The 18,873-nt window shown below is 36.2% G+C and overlaps 1 protein-coding gene across 4 annotated transcripts in view; it reads left to right on the top strand.

The window, feature by feature from the left end:
- Positions 1-14,082, top strand: part of MGAT4A (alpha-1,3-mannosyl-glycoprotein 4-beta-N-acetylglucosaminyltransferase A) — a 73,571-nt gene extending 59,489 nt beyond the window's left edge. For all 4 annotated transcript variants that reach the window (XM_088051959.1, XM_005516526.3, XM_088051960.1 and 1 more), the window contains 4 exons: positions 9,865-9,943; positions 12,201-12,267; positions 13,258-13,370; positions 13,536-14,082. In XM_088051959.1, the coding sequence (XP_087908085.1) occupies positions 9,865-9,943; positions 12,201-12,267; positions 13,258-13,370; positions 13,536-13,562 (286 nt within the window). In that variant the 3' untranslated portion in view covers positions 13,563-14,082. The remainder of the gene's footprint in view (positions 1-9,864; positions 9,944-12,200; positions 12,268-13,257; positions 13,371-13,535) is intronic.
- Positions 14,083-18,873: the final 4,791 nt, after the last annotated feature.

The following is an 18,873-nucleotide window of genomic DNA, read 5'->3' on the forward strand; positions in this document are numbered from 1 at the left end:
TCTGAGAATATTGTCAGGGATAACACTGTCAAGGATCTCTTAACTTAAAGTGAGAACTGAGCTCACTTCACTGAGCAGAAAGTAACATTTGTCCCTATTTTATGCAAGATCTGTCTGTCAGATTCCTGCTGAATATTAAACAGTCAGATGGTGCTTGTTCTAAACCACACCTGGAGAACAGAGATGTGTAAACTGAAACATTCTAATGCTTACTTTAGTGACAGCTCTTGTACTGAAGCTTTCTAGGTTCTTTCCAAGCAAAAGTTCTCCAGCCAAAACACTAAAGTCCCTTAATAGTAATCTAGGGTGTCATCCTTTGCAATAAGAAAATATATACATTTCTTTCAGTAGAAAATCTTTGAAAATTAAGGTAGATTGAAGGATGTTCCTCATTAAAACAAGTTGCATAACAGTGTTGGAGGTATGTTTGGATTTGGTTGGTTGGTTTTTGTTTTAAATAAAGGGATGGACTGGTCTCTAGGTGCTCAAAACAGCTTACATTGTAAAGATAAAAAATACTGAATTTTTGTTCCCTCAGGTTTTTACGTAATTACTGAAATCCACTTCACTGTTTTGGTATGTACATTGCTGTTCCAACCACACATTTAATTATTAAAATAGACAGTTATATTTAAGAGTTTCTTTATGAACCAGTCAAAACACATCTGAGAAAGACATTCCATTGCAGCATTAAAGTGATGTTGGTGTTCATCATCATCACAAGTGTTTCTTTTTTAACTAAGTTCCAGAGTCCCCCCTATAGGTGTGATGGATACAAATCAGGTGTTGTTTTCAAAGAACACATGCACTAATTACTTTGAGAAAGCCCTTGGAAATGCATAACCTATGGCTGTTCTGCAACAGGAATTTAGAATGGATATTTTGGAAAGGGCTTCAGGTTTGCTTCAGGATAAATGGATTTCAAATGCTGACCCTTACTTTAGAAGAAAAAAGCTGCAGGAAAAGACATGTATGTGTTTTATATTGTGGAAAAAAAGGAAACACCAGAAACCAAAACTCACCTCAACATCATTAGTATACATATAAAAATTTGCTTTATATTTTTAAAATATGAGTCTCATTATTTCATGTATGTAACTGCTTCACAGAATCATCAAGGTTGGAAGAGACCTTCAAGGTCAAGTCTAACCATCAACTCAGCACCCCTATCCTTAAGTGCCACATATAGTTGCCTCTTGGAAACTTGTAAAGATGGTGGCTCCATCACCTCCCTGGACATTATTCCAATGCCTGACTGCTCTTTCAGTGAAGAAAATATTCCTAGTATCTAATCTGAATCTCTCCTGATGCTACTTAAGGCCATTTCCTCTTGTCTTTTCCACTGAGACATGGTAGAAGAGACTGAGCCTTACCTGGCTCCAACCTCCTTTCAGGCATTTTGGAGAGAATTTGAGCCTCCTCTTCTCCAGGCTAACCACCCCCAGCTCCCTCAGCTGTTCCTCATAGAACTTGTGCTCCAGACTCTCCTGCAATACTGCTTCATAGTATTACTTTGAATATTTTCAGAAGGATTAGCGGTTTACTTTTTTTAGGAGAGGGGCAATGTGTTTTTACTTGTAGTGTTGGTTTTTTTCCTTCCCATTTCCCTCCCACCACTGCTTTGAACTCTACAGTTGCCCTGTAGCTGGTTGGCCTCTCCTTTTAGCAAGTTACTGAGTAGTCCTCCTAATGCGACATTGACTATTAATAAAGTGATTTTATAAGGTACAACTTGCTGACTGGAATTTCAGTTTTAAAGTGGAATCTGACAAACCACCTTGTAGATTACATTTTCTAGCTTGTGCTCTGCTAGAAATATTGGCATAGGTACTAGATGTGCAGCATTTGAGATGATTCATCTAATTTTCTGTATTCTGGACATTGGAATCGCAGGGAACACATTATATTAACCTCACTTATATTTCCTGTGGCATCTTCTCAAAACACAGAATTAATAGTCATGCAAGAGAATATATATTTGACTATTCAAGCTAGAAAATCAAAGTATTGGGTGTGAATAGTATCTTGCTGGACTCTTGGTAACTAAACATATACATTATTTTGTCTGCTTTGAAATTATTGTGACAGTGCTGAAAAATACCTGCATAAAAAGTGACAGATGGATGTGTAGTATTTTGTAAAGGAAAATAAAGGCAGCTTTTAAAACAGGTTCTCTAGCAGTGAAAAATAAAATAAACTTTTTTTTTAAGTACAAAAAAGTATCATAGCAGTCAGTCTTGTATGTATCCAAATATAATTAATTATCCATCCTATGGGATGCAAGTCCTCCTGTGGCTAGAGAGATACAAGATCAAATGCATTACAACAGAAAAAAAACTTCCTAACAGCTTTCAAAAACTGGAAATGGAACTTCCTCACCATTTGCTTTTGCAGTAGTAACCACTCAAAACCTAGGGACCTGCAAAATTGTTTTGGTTTTAGATGAGTACAGAGTGACTTGCCTGGTATATAAGCTGTTCCTAGTTCATAATCACTGTTCAGGGTAGAGCCTCTCCTGCAGCCCAATACATGAAACCTTTTTATGGGCAGTTTTAGCTCAAGAACTATTAAAGTGCATACACATAGAGTGTATAATTTAGAAGTAATCTTTAATTCTGATTCTAAAGATGTACGCTAATAAAGTGCAACACCATTTTATGAATCTTGTAATGGTCATGTCAGTTGATAGGAAATATTTGAAAATCTCTGAGTGTATTATTTTAAATGTTTTGGTGTTTGTTAGTACATTTCAGGTGGGATAATACTTTCAGTGTACATAAAATAGAATTTGAGGACTTTGGTTTCTCCGTTTGCATAAGCTTCTGTACTAATGAGTAGAACATCCTCAAATGGATGCACTGACAGCAGGGATTTGGCAGGCAGGCTCCAGGCACTGATGCGGTTTGCTCTGGGCATGGAATTCTGCCCATAATAATGAGGCAAGGACTTCATATGAAAAGGGAAAAAAACCTCAGAGTATGGATCAGAGACAGAAGAAAAGAGCTGCCTAAGCCAAGGACATGCTGCTTCTTCCTTAATGGTACTAATATCCAAGATTTGTGTACTTGGCAGTGTTCCTGGATTTATAGTTCTTAGTCAGAAATATTGGAGGCTTAATGCTCTTGCCAAAATGTTAGATGTCTAATGCCACTTGAGATACTCTAAAATACTTCACGTGATTTCCAGAAGGACTGGAGTCTCTGAAATGTCATAATTGCATCTTTCCAGCCTGTGATGAGGTCACATACCCAATTGCAATCTCAAATGGTGGCAAATGCTTGTGTATAAGGAAAGTAAAGGGAGTTATCTGTGTTTCCCCATCCAAGCTAGGGGGGTAAAAAATGTTTATGTGCATACGCCCACATATATACATACACACATACTAAACTCAAAACCCAAACAAAGTCTTTCTACATCTCACTTGATTAAAAATTCAGCAGAAATAACCTTGTAAAAGAACAACCAATCACCCCCAGCAAAAAATGTAAACAAACAAAAAAACCCTTTCCATGAAATAGAAAAAAAACTCAAACCACCTCCAAAATTAAAAATTTAAAATTAATTTAATGCTAGATTTTTTAATTACAGTTGATGTGACAGTGCAGCTTTAGACAGTGGATGTCATGGTCCAGTCTGGGAAGCAGTAGAAGAGTAGACCAGAGAATGAGATTTTCTTACCCAGCCAAATACCTTCTACACATATTGCACAAGTGAAGAGGGTTAGGAAATGGTTCAGGTAATCTTACTAAAATATTCAGATTGAGTTTTGAAATGGTATGAGAGAATTAATTTCTTAGGCATGTGATGGATAAAACAGATTCAGACCACTCCCCAAAATCCTTCCATCACCTTTTCAATCAAGCTGCTTTGTGGTCCATTGACAAACATGAGAAAGTTCACTCCTTTAGGTGCACTGGGTCAACACTTCTGTGAAGATGAGGAATTCAACACTTGCAGCTCTCAGCCATGCAGCCCAATTTATATAAAGACTAAAATGGGCTCATTTTGTCAGAGGAAGTGAAATCTTACCAGGAACTTCACGTAGAAGGTAATAGGGTGGGGGTATTTTTTGTTTTGTGTTGTTTGGGGAGGCCAGGGGATTTCTTCTTTGTTTGTTTGTGGGGAGGTTTTTCTGAATTTGGAGTTAAAACAAAAAGATGTTATATATATAACAAAATATATAATATATATGTATAAAAAAGCTTCCACTACATTGCTTACCTTTTGTGAGTACTTTGCAGATGCATATATATAGACTGGAGGAATTACACTTTTTTTGGAAGTATAAGCAATTTTTTTCAAATTACTTAGTAAGAGGCATGAAGAATAGGAGAATACGTTGAGCTTGAGAGAAGGAAATTATTCATCTTCTGTTTGTGTTTTGCAGGAGGAAATAGTGTATGGTTTATACTGGTTTCCAGTGACAGTAGAATAACACTTCCTAATTAGGATTCTGAGAAAGTGGCACAAAGGAGATAGATTAGTTTTCTTTTACCACATTTGCATCCGGTGATCAAAAATGCTGGAAAGAATTGGTGAATAATGACTCTTGCAGTGGATGATGGCATCTGTAGAGCCAAAAAATTGCTGACTGAATATTGCTTTTACAGAAATTCATGTCGTGCAGAATTAAAAACTCTAAGGCTGCATGTTGCTATGGGTAATTCAAACATGGAAGGAAACATTTCCTCTCTGCCTTCCTACCTATTTTCCTTTTCTGAAAATGAGATATACGAAAATACATCAGATTGCTAAAAGGAGATGTAAGGAGGATATGTGAAAGAAAGGATTTGATTCCTGATGTTTACAGAGCACAAAGGCCTGCATTCTTACATTCTTAGAATCACGTTTAGTATCAGGTGAGATAACTTGTTTCCTTCAAAACAAAACCCAGATATATTGACAGTGAATGTGAATTGTGCTGTTTAAAGTATTTTTGTATACTGTTTCCTTTTATAAAACTGCCATAATTTACTAATAAAATTGTTGTGTTTTTAGTTCTATTTTAACTAGAACATGTAATTAGAACACTTTCTACAGAAGAAAAAATAATTGGCACTTTATTTAAATATAAAATATAAAATATTTTTTAACACCTAGAAGAAACTAAATTGGGTAATAGAGAGAATTTAGGTTCTGAGCCTAAACATGCTTGGATGTGACAGAAAGAAGAGATATACATCCCTTTACAAGCAAGATAGGGGGTGGGTAGAGGTGTGCATTGTTCTTTTGGGTTTTTCTTTTTGAAAGCACAGGTGATGAAAAAATTTAGCTATTAAAAGAATATTAAAGTCACCAGTTCAGATTAGTAATATTAATTATCCATCTTCTGGAGGATGTTACAAAAGATGAGAATCTTTCTGGGTGCTCAGTATTGGAGGGGTTCTGAACCTTAGTGTGGGCTTTTAAAGTACCCTAATAGTTAACTGCATTGGCAGACTAATAGTATCTTTTGTCAGAAATTATAATCACACTTATGCCTTCCCCTCCCTTTGTGTGTTAGGATCTGTATGAATATTTGTTTCAGCTTATTGGCTGGGGTTTTTTTTCCCTCTATTTGTCTTGATTTTATATGTGCATCTAGCTCCATGGCAACAACTCAACCCCTCAGCCTGGGTAAATACTGAAGTCACTGTGTATGAAAACAGAAGTTTTCTTTGCAGCTTTGACTTTCCTCCATTTAGTTTGATGATTGCTATTGGTGTGTTTGTTTGTTTGTTTGTTTTTAAACCTTCAGTGCTCTTGAAATTTTGTGTATTTTTTAATGCTACATGAAATATTAACACTTAGCCTCCTCTTACTCTCGTACCACACGGAGGTCATGAGCAGAACATATGTGAGTTCATACATTTAATCATTTCTGGTAGAGAGGAGGTTTTTGTCTCTGTGTTTGAATATCTAGAGTAGCTGGTAATTTGACCCATGACTCTTTAAAAAGACACTGCCAGCAGAAAAGGTTCTCTTAGATTCAGATACATTAGTATTATACTTAGCAATTTTAAGTTAGAGTTACTTTTCTCTGATGACTTTGATCAAAAATGTTGAAACTATGTTCCTGTTTGTATTTTGTAAGAAAGTAGTGAAGTAATATTCCATAAGGCAATAGTAGGGTTTGGCTTTTTTAACTTTAGGTGAATTTATGTTTGGTTGGGATTACTACATTCAGAGATCCATTGCTTTCAGAATTTTTATTTGAAGGAATGGTTCAGAAGGTGTTAGGTTTAAGCAGCAGATAGACATGGAAATCTTAGTGATTCTACCCTATGAAAAATGTTAAGTAATTGGGGAAAAAAAGTGCCTGTTTTTACTGTTTACATGGACTGTCGTGTGTAAATCCCACAACAGGTGTCAAAATAATTTAGAAATTGAAAGCAAAGCTAGTCCCAGATCCTTCAGTATCTGTATTGAGAAATGCCTATCATAGTCTGAAAACCATAGAATAATAGAATCTTTTAGGTTGGAAAAGACATTTAAGGTCATTCAGTCCAGTTATAAACCAGTGTTTCTCTTGTTTTTCTTGATAGAAAAAAACACTGGGCCAGACATCTTACTACTGGTGCAGGAATTAAATAAAAGGAAGCAACTTCGTAATCCTATGGCTATTAGCTGGATTACTCTACATTAGTGATTTAATGAGGACCCTAAATGTCCTGCAAATGTCTCTGTGGTTTTTAGAAATATCTGTTTTACTTAAGAAATATCAGATGAATAAATCAGTTCATTAGTTAGGGGACATAAGAGTCTTCTCTCCACCTGGGAGGAAGAAACCCATAATAGTCTCTCATCCAATTAAATACCTAGAATAACAGCAAGTTTGTAAAAAGGTCTTGGCATATATAGAGTGCAAAAGGTTTGGGGAGGTAAAGACATGTTCCTTAGAAGCCGTTTCAAGGATTTTTGAATGGGATGTTTAAGTGACCTTTGTTTTGAAATTAGTTTTACTCTCTCAGTCCATTTCCAAAGAATCTCTATTAGAAAATCTCCCCAGTCAGAAAAGCACATTTACAGAAGAATAGCTAATAACACTTTTTTTAGGAGCTGTAGAATATCTGTTTGTATGTAAATTAAATTTTGTTTCAAATAAAACTTTCTAATTGGTAAATTTTAGTTCTAAACAAAATATTTATCATAGATACAGATTGACTGTGTATGTGTATTTAGGCTTCTGTTTTCAATCTGTGTAACTTTTAATGTATACGTAGGTGTTATCTGTCAAGTGTTGAAGCAAGGCTCAGATATAAAAATATCCCTTCCTTTCTAAACATAATTTAAAATGTGACATGTGCATGTGTTACATTTGTGTGTGCATATGGATTAACAGATAGTTATGGAAAATATACTAAAATAGCAGGTTTGATTACATGAAATTCGGGTTTGATTAATTACTGCTGTAAATTGTTCTGGCACTGTGCCAACTCGGGAGTGCATTGCTCTAATGCAGTGACAACTGCTGAAGGGAGGAAGGTGCATCTCAGTCTCAAAGCTGATAGCTCAGTAGGAGAAATGGTTGGCTGTGTTTGTGTGCTTGCTGGGTTGTTTTTAAAATCAAGCAAACAAACCCAAATAAATAAATGACAACCTGTCACAAACAAACAAAGCCCTCACTGCTACTGCTTCCCCCAAAAAACCCATCCAAAGCTCCAAAGCCAATTACTGTTCATTGAGAGCACAGTGATCCCAGATCACAGGGAGTTTCTTTGTGAATTTTTAGGTGTGTCTTCTCAGAACTAAGTGCAAAGGAAAAGCAGCATGTCTGGTTTGGGTGGAGCATTTGATGGGAATACCTTAGACAGCGAGTGTTTGATTACTTCCATTTTAAATTTAGTCTCCTTAGAATTTTCAATGTTTTCAAGATAAAAAATGGCCAGTACTGCTTAGGCTATCTGACAGACTAAGGAATGTCTAGTTAGATCTATTAGGTCAAAAGACAGCAGAATGTACTTTTAGTTTTCTGGTCAACTTTCCTGAGAGTTTTGTTTTGCTTACTATTGAGATGTACAATGAAGGCATTTTCCTAGAAAAAACTAATTCATTGGGATTTTTTGAATGTCCTTAATGTCTAGAAAAAGTCACAAGATTTGTTTAGGAAGAACTGTGGATGTTTTAGGTAGCTTTTATACTTTGGAATTGACTAACCTTTACATTAAAGTACAGTGTGATAATTATTTTTCTTGAAACACAGTAGTGAGGTTTATTTAGTCCAGTTCTGTTTTCCAGTACAATTGTGCAGTTCTGCTGAAACCAGTGCAATAGGGATCAGCGTGGCTTTCTTGTGTCACAATGTGAGGTGTTGCTCCTTTTCTGAGCCTTGATAAATGTTCTATGTGTGTGTGCTTTTCCTAAAATACTTCTATCATTTGGGGGTCACAGACATTTCTGAGTCAGGGTCAGAGAACTGTTTTCTACTTGTCTTGTAGCTATGGAGTATGGATTAATGGCAGGTATTCAAACTGGCTTCAGATATATTGGATAAAGACAAGCTGGAATTTACATTTCTAACTGCATCTTAATATAATTGCAAATTGAGCTAGTGTTTTTAATTTTAATCAAGTGATAATTTCTGAACTAATTTTGTCTCTGGCTGGTGACATATTTAATGTCAAAGAGAAATAAACAGTAAGTACCATCTAAGTTCCAATTGAAGAAAGGTTTGAAATGTGTTGATAGATTTTTACATATTCATTTAAACATAATAAAAGTAAAATTGTCTTCCTAAAAGTGGCATCTGAGTAGGTGTAGGATCTAAGTAGTTTATGACAGTAATCTGAATTTACTCTGGTCCACTAGAAAAAATGGCAAGTAGTGAACAATTTTCAAGCATTGATTCCACCTAGTGGTAAAAAAATATTATTACTGGTTTACATAATGCATATTCAGAATAACATGAAGTTCCTGTTATATATAAAGAAAGAGGAATTAAACTGTCTCTTTTGTTTCATAATCTACACACATGCAGTACTTTAAAAGCTGTTCAGAGTAGGCAGCTAGAATTTGAGCACTTCACTGATTGATACTGATAGGGATGGTTTAGATAATGTTTCCAACATACTTACTCTGTCAAATTTAAAAAAAAATAATTGCACAACTGAGTGAGAGTAATGGGAACTTTGTACAGGTTTTAAAAAGTCCTTTTTATGTGTGTATACGTGTCAAAAACAGGCTTTTGTAGTTTTTTGTTTGGGTTTTGTTTGGTTTTTGTTGTATTTTCTTTTTCTTCTTTTTTTTTTTTTTGTTTGTTTTGTTTTGTTTTTTGAGGCTTTTTTGGAGGGGGGGATTTTTTTTCTTAAATAAATCTGTCCTTGGAACAGAAGTTTGAATTCAGGTAACATAAAGGGTGTGGATGTAGGTTGGGAATTCCTGGCACAGTGATCAATGAGATTTTGCAATGAACCATGGTGGAGAGATGGAACTTGGGGAACACTCACCTGGCAAAATACTGACTTGGCTAAGTTCCCAGAACTGTTTAAGAATGGATCTGTAGGGTTCATCCTGTGGGCACAGGGAGAGGGTGACGTGTGCAGGGGAGAGGCTGTAGGAAGGCAGGGCTCCTGCTCCTGGAGGTGATACCAGTGTGTGCCAGGCAGTAATGACTACAGCTTTGGGTAATGCAATCTGGCAAGAGCAGATGATGCAGACTCCCTTCCTCTGTAAAATATTGCCAAACTACTCTGTAGCAACTGCAAAACTTGACCCCTTCCAATTACAGTAACATGTGAAACCATCTTAGCCCCAGCTGATGTAGGCCCAGTATAAAAAATATGTTTATACTTGTAACATCCATAAGTGACAATTAACATGTAAGACAGTAACACAGTTGATTCTGACTGATGTAGGAAGACTTTTTTTTTTCCTTTTCATTTATAGGTACTTGTTTCACAGTGGCAATCCAGAGCATCCTGGAGACATACTTCTAAACACAACTGTAGAAGTTTTGCCTTTTCAGGTATGAATTTTTTGATTTGTATCTTCTCCTTTACAGGATAAAAGAAAAGTCTCTTTGACTTTTTTAACAGGGTGAGGAGACATAAATGGTTATTTTAACTGTATAAACTTGATGTTATGATGTTCTCATACTTTTCCTTCTTTTCATTGGATATGTTCAGAGAAGACTATTGTAACTATTCAGATGTTCATTCAGGGTGCAGTTGCTACAAGTGCTGTTGGTAATTTTGAGGTGAGCAAGGTAATTTTCTTCCAGTTCATTGCTGCTATTTAAAACAAAAAAATAAACAGTCTGCCCTCTCCTGTGTATTTTGGGAGATGAAAGTCAGTCTGCTATTTGACTTTGTAAAAAAGTCTTAGTTGAGGGATTGACACACATCCAAACCCACTAGATACCAAAATATATAGATTCTTAAACAGAATGTGTACCTTTCTCCCAGTTTCTGATTTTTTTCCCCATAAATGAGCCAGTTTTACAACAGGAGAGTGCTACACTATCTAAAGTATATTCTTGTTTGAAGTCAGATGGCATTGGTTCTTTTCCTTCAACTAGATATTACAGCTAACTATTTATATAACAAAAGACTGAGAGGATTAAGATATTACTTCAGACAAGTTTATTTTATTTAGTATTAAAATGGCAAAGTATCTCTATCTTCCCCCACATACCTGGTAAAGGAATCTTGAAAAATAGGCCGAATGTTGAATGGGGGTTTTTTTTGTTTGTTTGGTTGGTTTTTTTTTGTTGTTGTTGTTTTTTAAGTAAGTGTGGAGGAGTTCACATCTCCATTTTCCCAGTCTGCCTTCCTTGGAGCAGGCAAAAATAGGAAATTCTTACTATTGCCATCCTTAAAAAGCAAAATTGCTAGTTTGATTCTAATTATACAACATGACATGGGATATTGTGTCATAAAATCCAAGGGGATTTTTTCTCAAGACCTGTAGAAATACATTCAGCCACAAAAACATCAGCAGCCCTCACTTGATCTAAGCCCAAGATACAAGAATGTACAAGATAATGAGCAAAAATGTGCATCAGGCATCTCCTTTTTGGCTTTACTCAGCTGTGGAATGTCCCTCACCAGAGCATCCCTTAAGGAAGTAATGCTGCAGAGCTTCTATTGCTATTGATGCAATTTGTGTAAAAGGTAAACAGGAAATTTTGCATCTGGCCTGTTCCTAAGCCACTGGTGTCAGCAGAAAATATTGTCAGTAAAATATTATCAGCTGAGGACAGCAGCTCCTGAGGGCCCTGTTTCTCCACCCTGCACTTCAGTAGAGCTAGACACTCATTCAAGTATTTTCATCCTGATCTTCCTTAAGTAGAATTCAGAAAAACAAAAAACAACCCTTAGATATCAGAGTACCCCCAGACTGGATCTGTCTGGGATTCAAGCAGCACACTAAAAGAGCCCTCAAGGCAACCTGCAACAAAAACCTGCCCCAAACAACAACAACAAAGAAAACCAAAACACCTGCCCCCCAAATAAATAACCAAAAACATTCCCACCACTTTTTCAGCAGCCTTAGTTCAAAACAGGAATTTAAAAAAAAGAAAAAAACTAATAAATTTAATCTCCATTTTACCAAGCATTTTTAATTAATTCCTGAGAAATTCTTAGAGTGGGTCTTTCAGTATTGGATCATGGTTTTAATTTTTGAGCTGTTTTTCAAGCTTTTTTATTTTTTTTTTGGTGCTTATTAAAAAACACTTACTAATCCCTACAGTGAGGCAGTGATAGCTGAGGTGCTTCCCTTGCTGGTCTGATGGCTTTCCATCTCACCCAAAGTCTTAGGTCAAAAAGCAAACTGTAGGTTTTCATTTGTCCAAGAGAGAAAGCTCTTGTTAAGCCATAGAAAAAGAAGGCAGGTCCTGTCTTTCCTTGTCTCCTACAGTGTATGCTTGTATGTGCTAAGAATTCTGTTCACGTTGCAATTACCATGAGAGTTTCATGGAGCACTTAGAGGAGATTTCTCTCCTTCAAATCCAAGTATTGTTCAGTCCTGGGACACTGCTGCTCTTTCATGGTTTTTGTGGGTTTTTTTGTTGGGTGGTGTTTTTTTTGTTTGTTTGTTTTGTTTGGGTTTTTTTTTGTGTTGCCTTGTCTAAGGCTGTAAGTACCTATATTCCAGACTTGTTCTTAATTATTTGGAAAAAATGGATGCTGAATATATAAGAAGAATGCACACACATTTGTCTTTCTCTGGCATAGTCATATGTCAAAATAAATTATCTCATTTATGCTTTGTTGTTTTAGAGTGAAGAACTGGTATTAAGCAAAGAAACCAAAGACAAACGCTTAGAGGATGGTTACTTCAGGATAGGTATGTAACAGTAGAAAAAAATGTGTATTTTTACTATTGCAATGCTTAAAGACATCTTTATTAAAACCAAAACAAACCTAAACCAGAGTTTTTACCATTCATTTTTGGGTACATGACTCCGTAGGCTTTACTTAATATTGTGTCCACTAGTTCTTTTCAGAGACTGATGTACTAAACAGAGATCTCTTGTGATTCTTACTTGTGATGCAGCTACATCCAACTTTTCTGCCAGTTTTAATCACCTAGATTATAATAGAGGCATTTCCAGGTTTTGTAAGATCACCTCCTCTGTCCTGTGACTGCACAAGTGCTTTGGTGTGAGTTGTGTGCTTGGCCTGGATTTGAACCCACCCTATAAACAATCAGCTGTCTCATCACAGGATGAGATTGGCATTTCAACATCCAAGTAGCTGTTGAGGAAGGTGCTTGGATACTTGTTGTCAAGGAAGAGAAATTTTACACAGTTTTAATGAGTTGCTGGACACAGTTTGGGAAATTCTGTTAAATGGAAGCACATTTTTTTGTCATAATAAATTACAGTTGTCTATATGGTTTAACTGTAAAGTCTAACTGGGCTTTTAAGTTGAATTCTTACTTGTCCTAATATAACTGAAGATGTTTTAAATAAGAATATGTTATGCATGAATGATATTCCTTGTCCTTAATCCTATTTGAAAACACATAAGCTAAAAGCATATAATTTCTGTGATATTAAATGAATACCTGTGTCAAAATCTTCACCGAGTTCAAGGTGTTAATGCCTTTAGACAGTTTCAAAGCTGTCATTATGCATAATCCTGTTCAGATTGGTGTGCCCCATATTGTTTGCTGCTGCAAAAACTGGATCTGATGTCAAAATCGCTCACTGCCTTTTATTTTGGGAATGATACTCTGATTCTGTCACAGTTTATTGTGATACCGCAGGTACATTTTCTGGATTTTGTACTTCAGTTCGTTGAACAGGACTTGATTGAGTATGTACTTTTGCAGGGAAGTTTGAAAATGGTATAGCTGAAGGAACAGTTGACCCCAGCCTAAATCCTATTTCATCATTCCGGCTTTCAGTGATACAAAATTCAGCTGTTTGGGCAATTTTGAATGAGGTAAGAGGTGGAAGAACATTGAAAAACATAACCAGTGAATGGGAGATTTCTTCATTCTTTTTTGAAGCTCGGACTTTTAGCTAACACTAAAAATAGTTACCTCTTATTACTGAGAAATGTAATACACTAAACCATGACTAATTTTTTTCTGATTCTGTATTTCAGATTCATATTAAAAAGATTACAAACTGATCATGGAAATCTGCTTTAGAGGAAAAAGAAAGAATCCTTGAAAATTCTTCCTATAAAATCTGACATCCTTAGAAAGTCACAAATTGAAAATACTGAGCATGCACCTTATTCCAAATGTCATTATTTTTCACTTGAACTCTACCTCCTGTGAAATCTACTGTAGATGAGAAGATTGTATTTACCCCTTCTTATCTGATCCATCCAGAAACTGATGCTCCACACTGATAATGCCCGTCCGAGGCCCAAGTTGTCCTCCACTGTAATGTGACTTTACCATCTTATGGTTGCAGAACCCTGTTACGCTTAACCTGTACTATTTTGATAGTGTAGTAATATAGTTGTACATATTGTTACATTCCTTGAAGAAAAAAAATATAATTATTGTTAAATAAGTTTTATGAAGGGGGTACTTTCGGAGTTCCATTTATTTTCTATAACAAGAACCCTCTTTTATAGACTGTCAGGGATATATATTAAAAATGCTAGGGATATTTAATTTATTAAAATAATTTGAAAAGTACATATTTTTATGCAGTAAAATTTTAAATTGATATAGTTTTTTTATGAATTGTCTAGTTTAAGTTATCTTTCTACATTTTTTTTTGGAGATGCAAACATAAATTAATACCATATTTCAAATATACTGCCATGTTTAAAAAAAACAAGATTAAGTTTCTAAATTATGTAGTTTTATACACAGAATCTGAATGATGTTCAGAGGCATAAACAGAGTTCTGAAGAGCATTATTCTTTGGGGCTTATGAAATTATACTATGTACAGTTTGTAGCCACATAAAAAGCATGTTGAAATGTCTTGTTTCATATTATGTACTAAATCTGCAGTGATTTTAGATTGAATCCATTGCATTTTAGAAGAATTTTTTTTTAACTCCAAACCAGTTCTTTCTAAAAATATTTGTAAACATTTCCTAGGCTGAACAAATTCATTTTCTGTACTGAAGAAAATCATTCTCCAGCTTTGCTTTGGAGTGACAGGAGGCTACCTTTTATCACAAGAATGAACAGTAGATACATTTGATTTACAGTGGTCTCCTTTTAAAAACTTCTGTTATTGCAGTGTTTATTTTGGATACATTAGTGAGTAGTTACAGTTTATTTTCTTCTTTTGCTTAAAACAAGGTCTTAGTTTGACTCCTTTATGGATCAGTATGGAAACTCGCACTGACCTTATAGTAGGAACAGAATTTGGCCTCAAGTTAGTACCCTGCCTTTTCATTTCAAGGGAAACAACAGTGATCTTAAATGAATCAGAAATTTGGTCAGGAACAGAAAGTGGTCTGGATTACAGTCAGAGTGGAACTGTCGCAGTACTAATGCTGCTGCTTTTCTTAAGAGTCCTACTTAGGTGCTTATGTGTAAGGACTCATGCATGGGAAAAATTCAGTTAGTCAGAAATGGCCAGGAGAGAGGGAGGAATTCCTCCCTTTAATAGGAATGAAGTGCCTGATTGACATTGGAGGGAGGCATCCACACTGGCTTGGGTATTCTCAGTTGTGCTGTGAACCAGCCTCTTGGAACTGACATCTCAAAAGCTGGCCAGCTTTCCCTGTGGAAAAAAACACACTCTGCTACCCCCAACATAGGATCATAGAATCACTTAAGTTGGAAATTACCTTTATTGTCTTTGTGATCAGGGCAAATATGTACAAAACCTGTTGCAGGTTCCCTGATCTAGGGCAGAGGTCTTGAATTTGTACTTCCCCAATAAAGTTCAGCTGATAGATTTGGGCTCCCTTTCCTGATAGGTTTGTCCTTACAAACCTTTAGGCAGGAGCCTAAAGCTGCCTCTCTAGCACTGCAAGCCCTCACCACTGGATTATAGTGTCAACCTGTCTTCTGCCTTGTTGGAGAATTGTGCCATAGCTTTCACAATTCAGCAATATTCAAGTTGAAGAACTTAACTACTTCTACAGACTGTTGTCATTTTGATTTAGCTATGTTGTCTAGGGAAGACAAGATTTGTACACAGAGATAAGACCTTCAGTTTAGACTGATTAGTGTAAGTTCAAGAAAAATTAGATACCAAGTGGACCTTGTTTACTTTTTCTGATCGCATCAGGTGGTGTAAATAAAATGTTACTTGGAAAACTTGTGTTGCCCATAGACACTGAGGGCATAAGCTAAGCACTGGTCACACAAATGAAGATTATTCTTGGATTTAGGAATGTGGGTGACTAGGCTCTGAATCCTGTGTGACTCTAGCCTATTGTGGTGCTACAGCCCTGTTTGTTTCCTGTATAATGCCCTGCCATCAAATTACCAACATGCAATGGCTTTTTATCACACGTCAGCTAGCAAAGGTCTGAGAAAGTATTTAGGTTTTCTTCTCAGCTGTGTCCGAATGAATGATGCAAGTTAATTAAACTAGGGCTGTTTATTATAATCCAGACTGCAGAAATACATTCAATACTGTAGTTTCTTAATATAATTAGTTTTGCTGACAGTGACCTTTTCCATTTTCTGTGAGTCCAGAAGTTTATTGGTACTATTTATGTAAGGAAGCTGTGTGCTTATTCTCAAAGCAACACTGTTCCTGACGTTTCACAGTAGTTAAGATGAATCATTGATAATATATTTAAATACATAGAACCCGTACAGTGATTGCTAGATTGGTTAGTAGTATATTTAGTTTTCAAAAATGTTGAGAAAAAATTTATCTGAGACAACAAATTAAACTAGTGTGTGGTAAAAAGTGGGATGCATTTTTATTACATTGTAGTAGCAGGAGTTGAAAATACTCTGGGCTGCTTGAATACTTTCAATGTTCCTGAGTGTATATGCTCTCTAGATAAATGTGCCACATTAATACAAATTATATTTCATAGATCCAGGTAAATTCAGAACTGGTGTAATCAGGTAGATTATTTCTGCAGACAACTATTTTGGGCTTTGTACCTTTAAATTCCAATCCCTAAGTCAGGCTAAAGTGGTGCAAGTCTCCTTCCTGGAAGTATGGTGAAGTAAGAACACCTGAGCTGTTTGGCTTATCAGCCTTTAGCTTGGGTACCCTTTGGGACTGGGTCTACACCAGTGGGCCAGTGTCTCCTGCACATCTCCATTGTAAGAACAGCATTACCATAAGAGATCTTAAACAGCATCTTAAACCTATTACCTGTTTTGAGAGAGTTTTTCCTTCATGCATTCAATTTCAAGTTACTTTTGTTGTGACCTTAAAAATCCCCTCAAGGCTGCTGAATCTTAAGAGATATCCAATAATGGAAAGTGTTTTAAAAAAACCTGCACTATCCTATGCTCCTGTTAGCTCCTGAAGCTGTTAAAGCTTCAGAAGAGCAAATTTTTGTGAGACCAAAGGCATAGCCAGAAATCTTTATTATCTGGGCAAATGAACTTCTTATACTGGATGCCAAACAGACTGGCTGATGTGAACATTTGCTTTTCTGAGCTTATAAGGATTACTTGGGACCAAGGAAACACAAGACTGTCAGTATAATCTTGCTTTGCTCATTCAGTGGGTCATCCTACTGAAAACTTTGTAAATAATGTGAACAGGATGTGAAAATTAGAGTGTTTCTAAAGCACTGTATAAGGCTTTGAGCTTTTGCAGGCATCTCAACCGTGTGTTTTCATTGATGGAGAAAATTCCTATGGATATATTCATTTTTTCTGTACTTAAAGATGGCTTAGAAAAAATCAGATAGATGTGATTCATGGACCAAGAAAAGACCGGAGTCTTCTGTCATATCACTGCTTGTCTTAGATGTTTCAAAGCAGTTTTTAAATACCTTGAGTCAGTTTAGAGCAAAGCAATTTATACTTTGCCTGTGTGAAACACAGTTCCGTGAATGAGCTGAAGTGTGATTAGTCTTTGGAAAAATTTGGAAACTGTGTACCAGTTTCCTCATTTTATTTTATTTTTTCCCAGATATAATTTCAATAATCTTTGTATTTTGTTGGAAGTACTTGCTCCAGATGAAGTATCATAGTACTTTGTAGTTCACCTCCAACTTGGTGTATTCTTTTAGTCTCATGGTGGTAAAAGAAAAATGAAATCTTCTCAAACCTTGCTCCCCTAAAATGCATGAACCCAAGGTTCTATGTTTGTTCTTACTAGGAATGGTGTATTATGAAAAAGTTAGTAACATCACACAAGTAACTCTAGCTAGAAAGGGGGGAAAAAAAAATCATTGTGTTTTTAAATCATCTTTACAATCACCAGCATAAGGCTAAAAAGCTATTAAACAACTGGTGTTTTCAGGCTAGCATTGATTGCTGATGTAAAACACACAGCCCATGGAGACCTGGTGAATTAGTACTTGAGTGTCACCTTCCTGACCTTAGTGGTCTCTGAAGGGTTTTGCTAAGTTCTGCTGTAAACAGTGAACTGCTGGAAGTTAAAGTAGCTTAATTTTGAGAATGATGAAGCCTTCTTTCAAGGGAAAAAAAATGTTTATCTCTCTAAAGGGAAGGTAAACAGGCCCCGTGTCCTTCAATGGTATCACACCACAGAGCACTAAATGTAAAGTATTTTTACTGTTGAACTGAAGTGGATGATCAGTGATGCTAGGATTCCTGTTGGGGAAAAGTTGTACAGTTAGGCTGCAGCTGCCTGCAGGACGGGAGTTTGTGCTGTTAGCCAGGGAGGGACAGATCCTGACTGGAATCCTGCACTTTCCATGGATCAGTAGTTCAGTGCTTTCCTTTTTTAAAAGAGAATGTTGCTCAGCATCTGCTGAGAGGGAAACGTGAATCTCTTCAAGCCTTAACAGTGGCTGAAACACACAGTACTGTAAGATGCACTGCCAGCATATTTGGTATTTTAAGATAAATTATAGTTTTACCTTAGAGATCAAATTCTAGTATTGAAATTGTCTTACTGTAACCAGTTTAGTTTTGCGTTGTTTTGGAAACCGAATCCTAGTGCTCATGTTTCATGCTGAACACAGTTTTCCAATGCAGTCATCTTCACTTTCCATAAGGTATTGTTTGTGATGGTCAGTTTTACTTCTGCCTTGTGGACTTTGCAGCTGCAGGCATTGCCATAAGCCCAACCCTGTAGCCAAACCAACTTGTACTTTCCTTCCATGTTCATTGACCTGCCACTCCTAACAGTGGATGTAGTAATACCCACTGGACTGCTAGAGAAAAACTTGCTGCTATCTTTGGAAACCTGATATGGGTCATGTTAATTGTGCCTTTCATCACTGTTACTTCTGTGTGCCAGAGTTGTCCATGTATATTTGAAGTAGTCACTAAAGTAAATCTGTTCTCAAAACCTTTCATACAAGGAGAGGATAGATCTGTATCTAGAGACAGTTGTTGCTTTAGCATC

The sequence above is a fragment of the Pseudopodoces humilis genome, chromosome 2, assembly GCF_049639895.1.
Source record: "Pseudopodoces humilis isolate 2021_Gansu_Grassland_sample_001 chromosome 2, ASM4963989v1, whole genome shotgun sequence".
In the NCBI taxonomy this organism is placed as follows: domain Eukaryota; kingdom Metazoa; phylum Chordata; class Aves; order Passeriformes; family Paridae; genus Pseudopodoces; species Pseudopodoces humilis.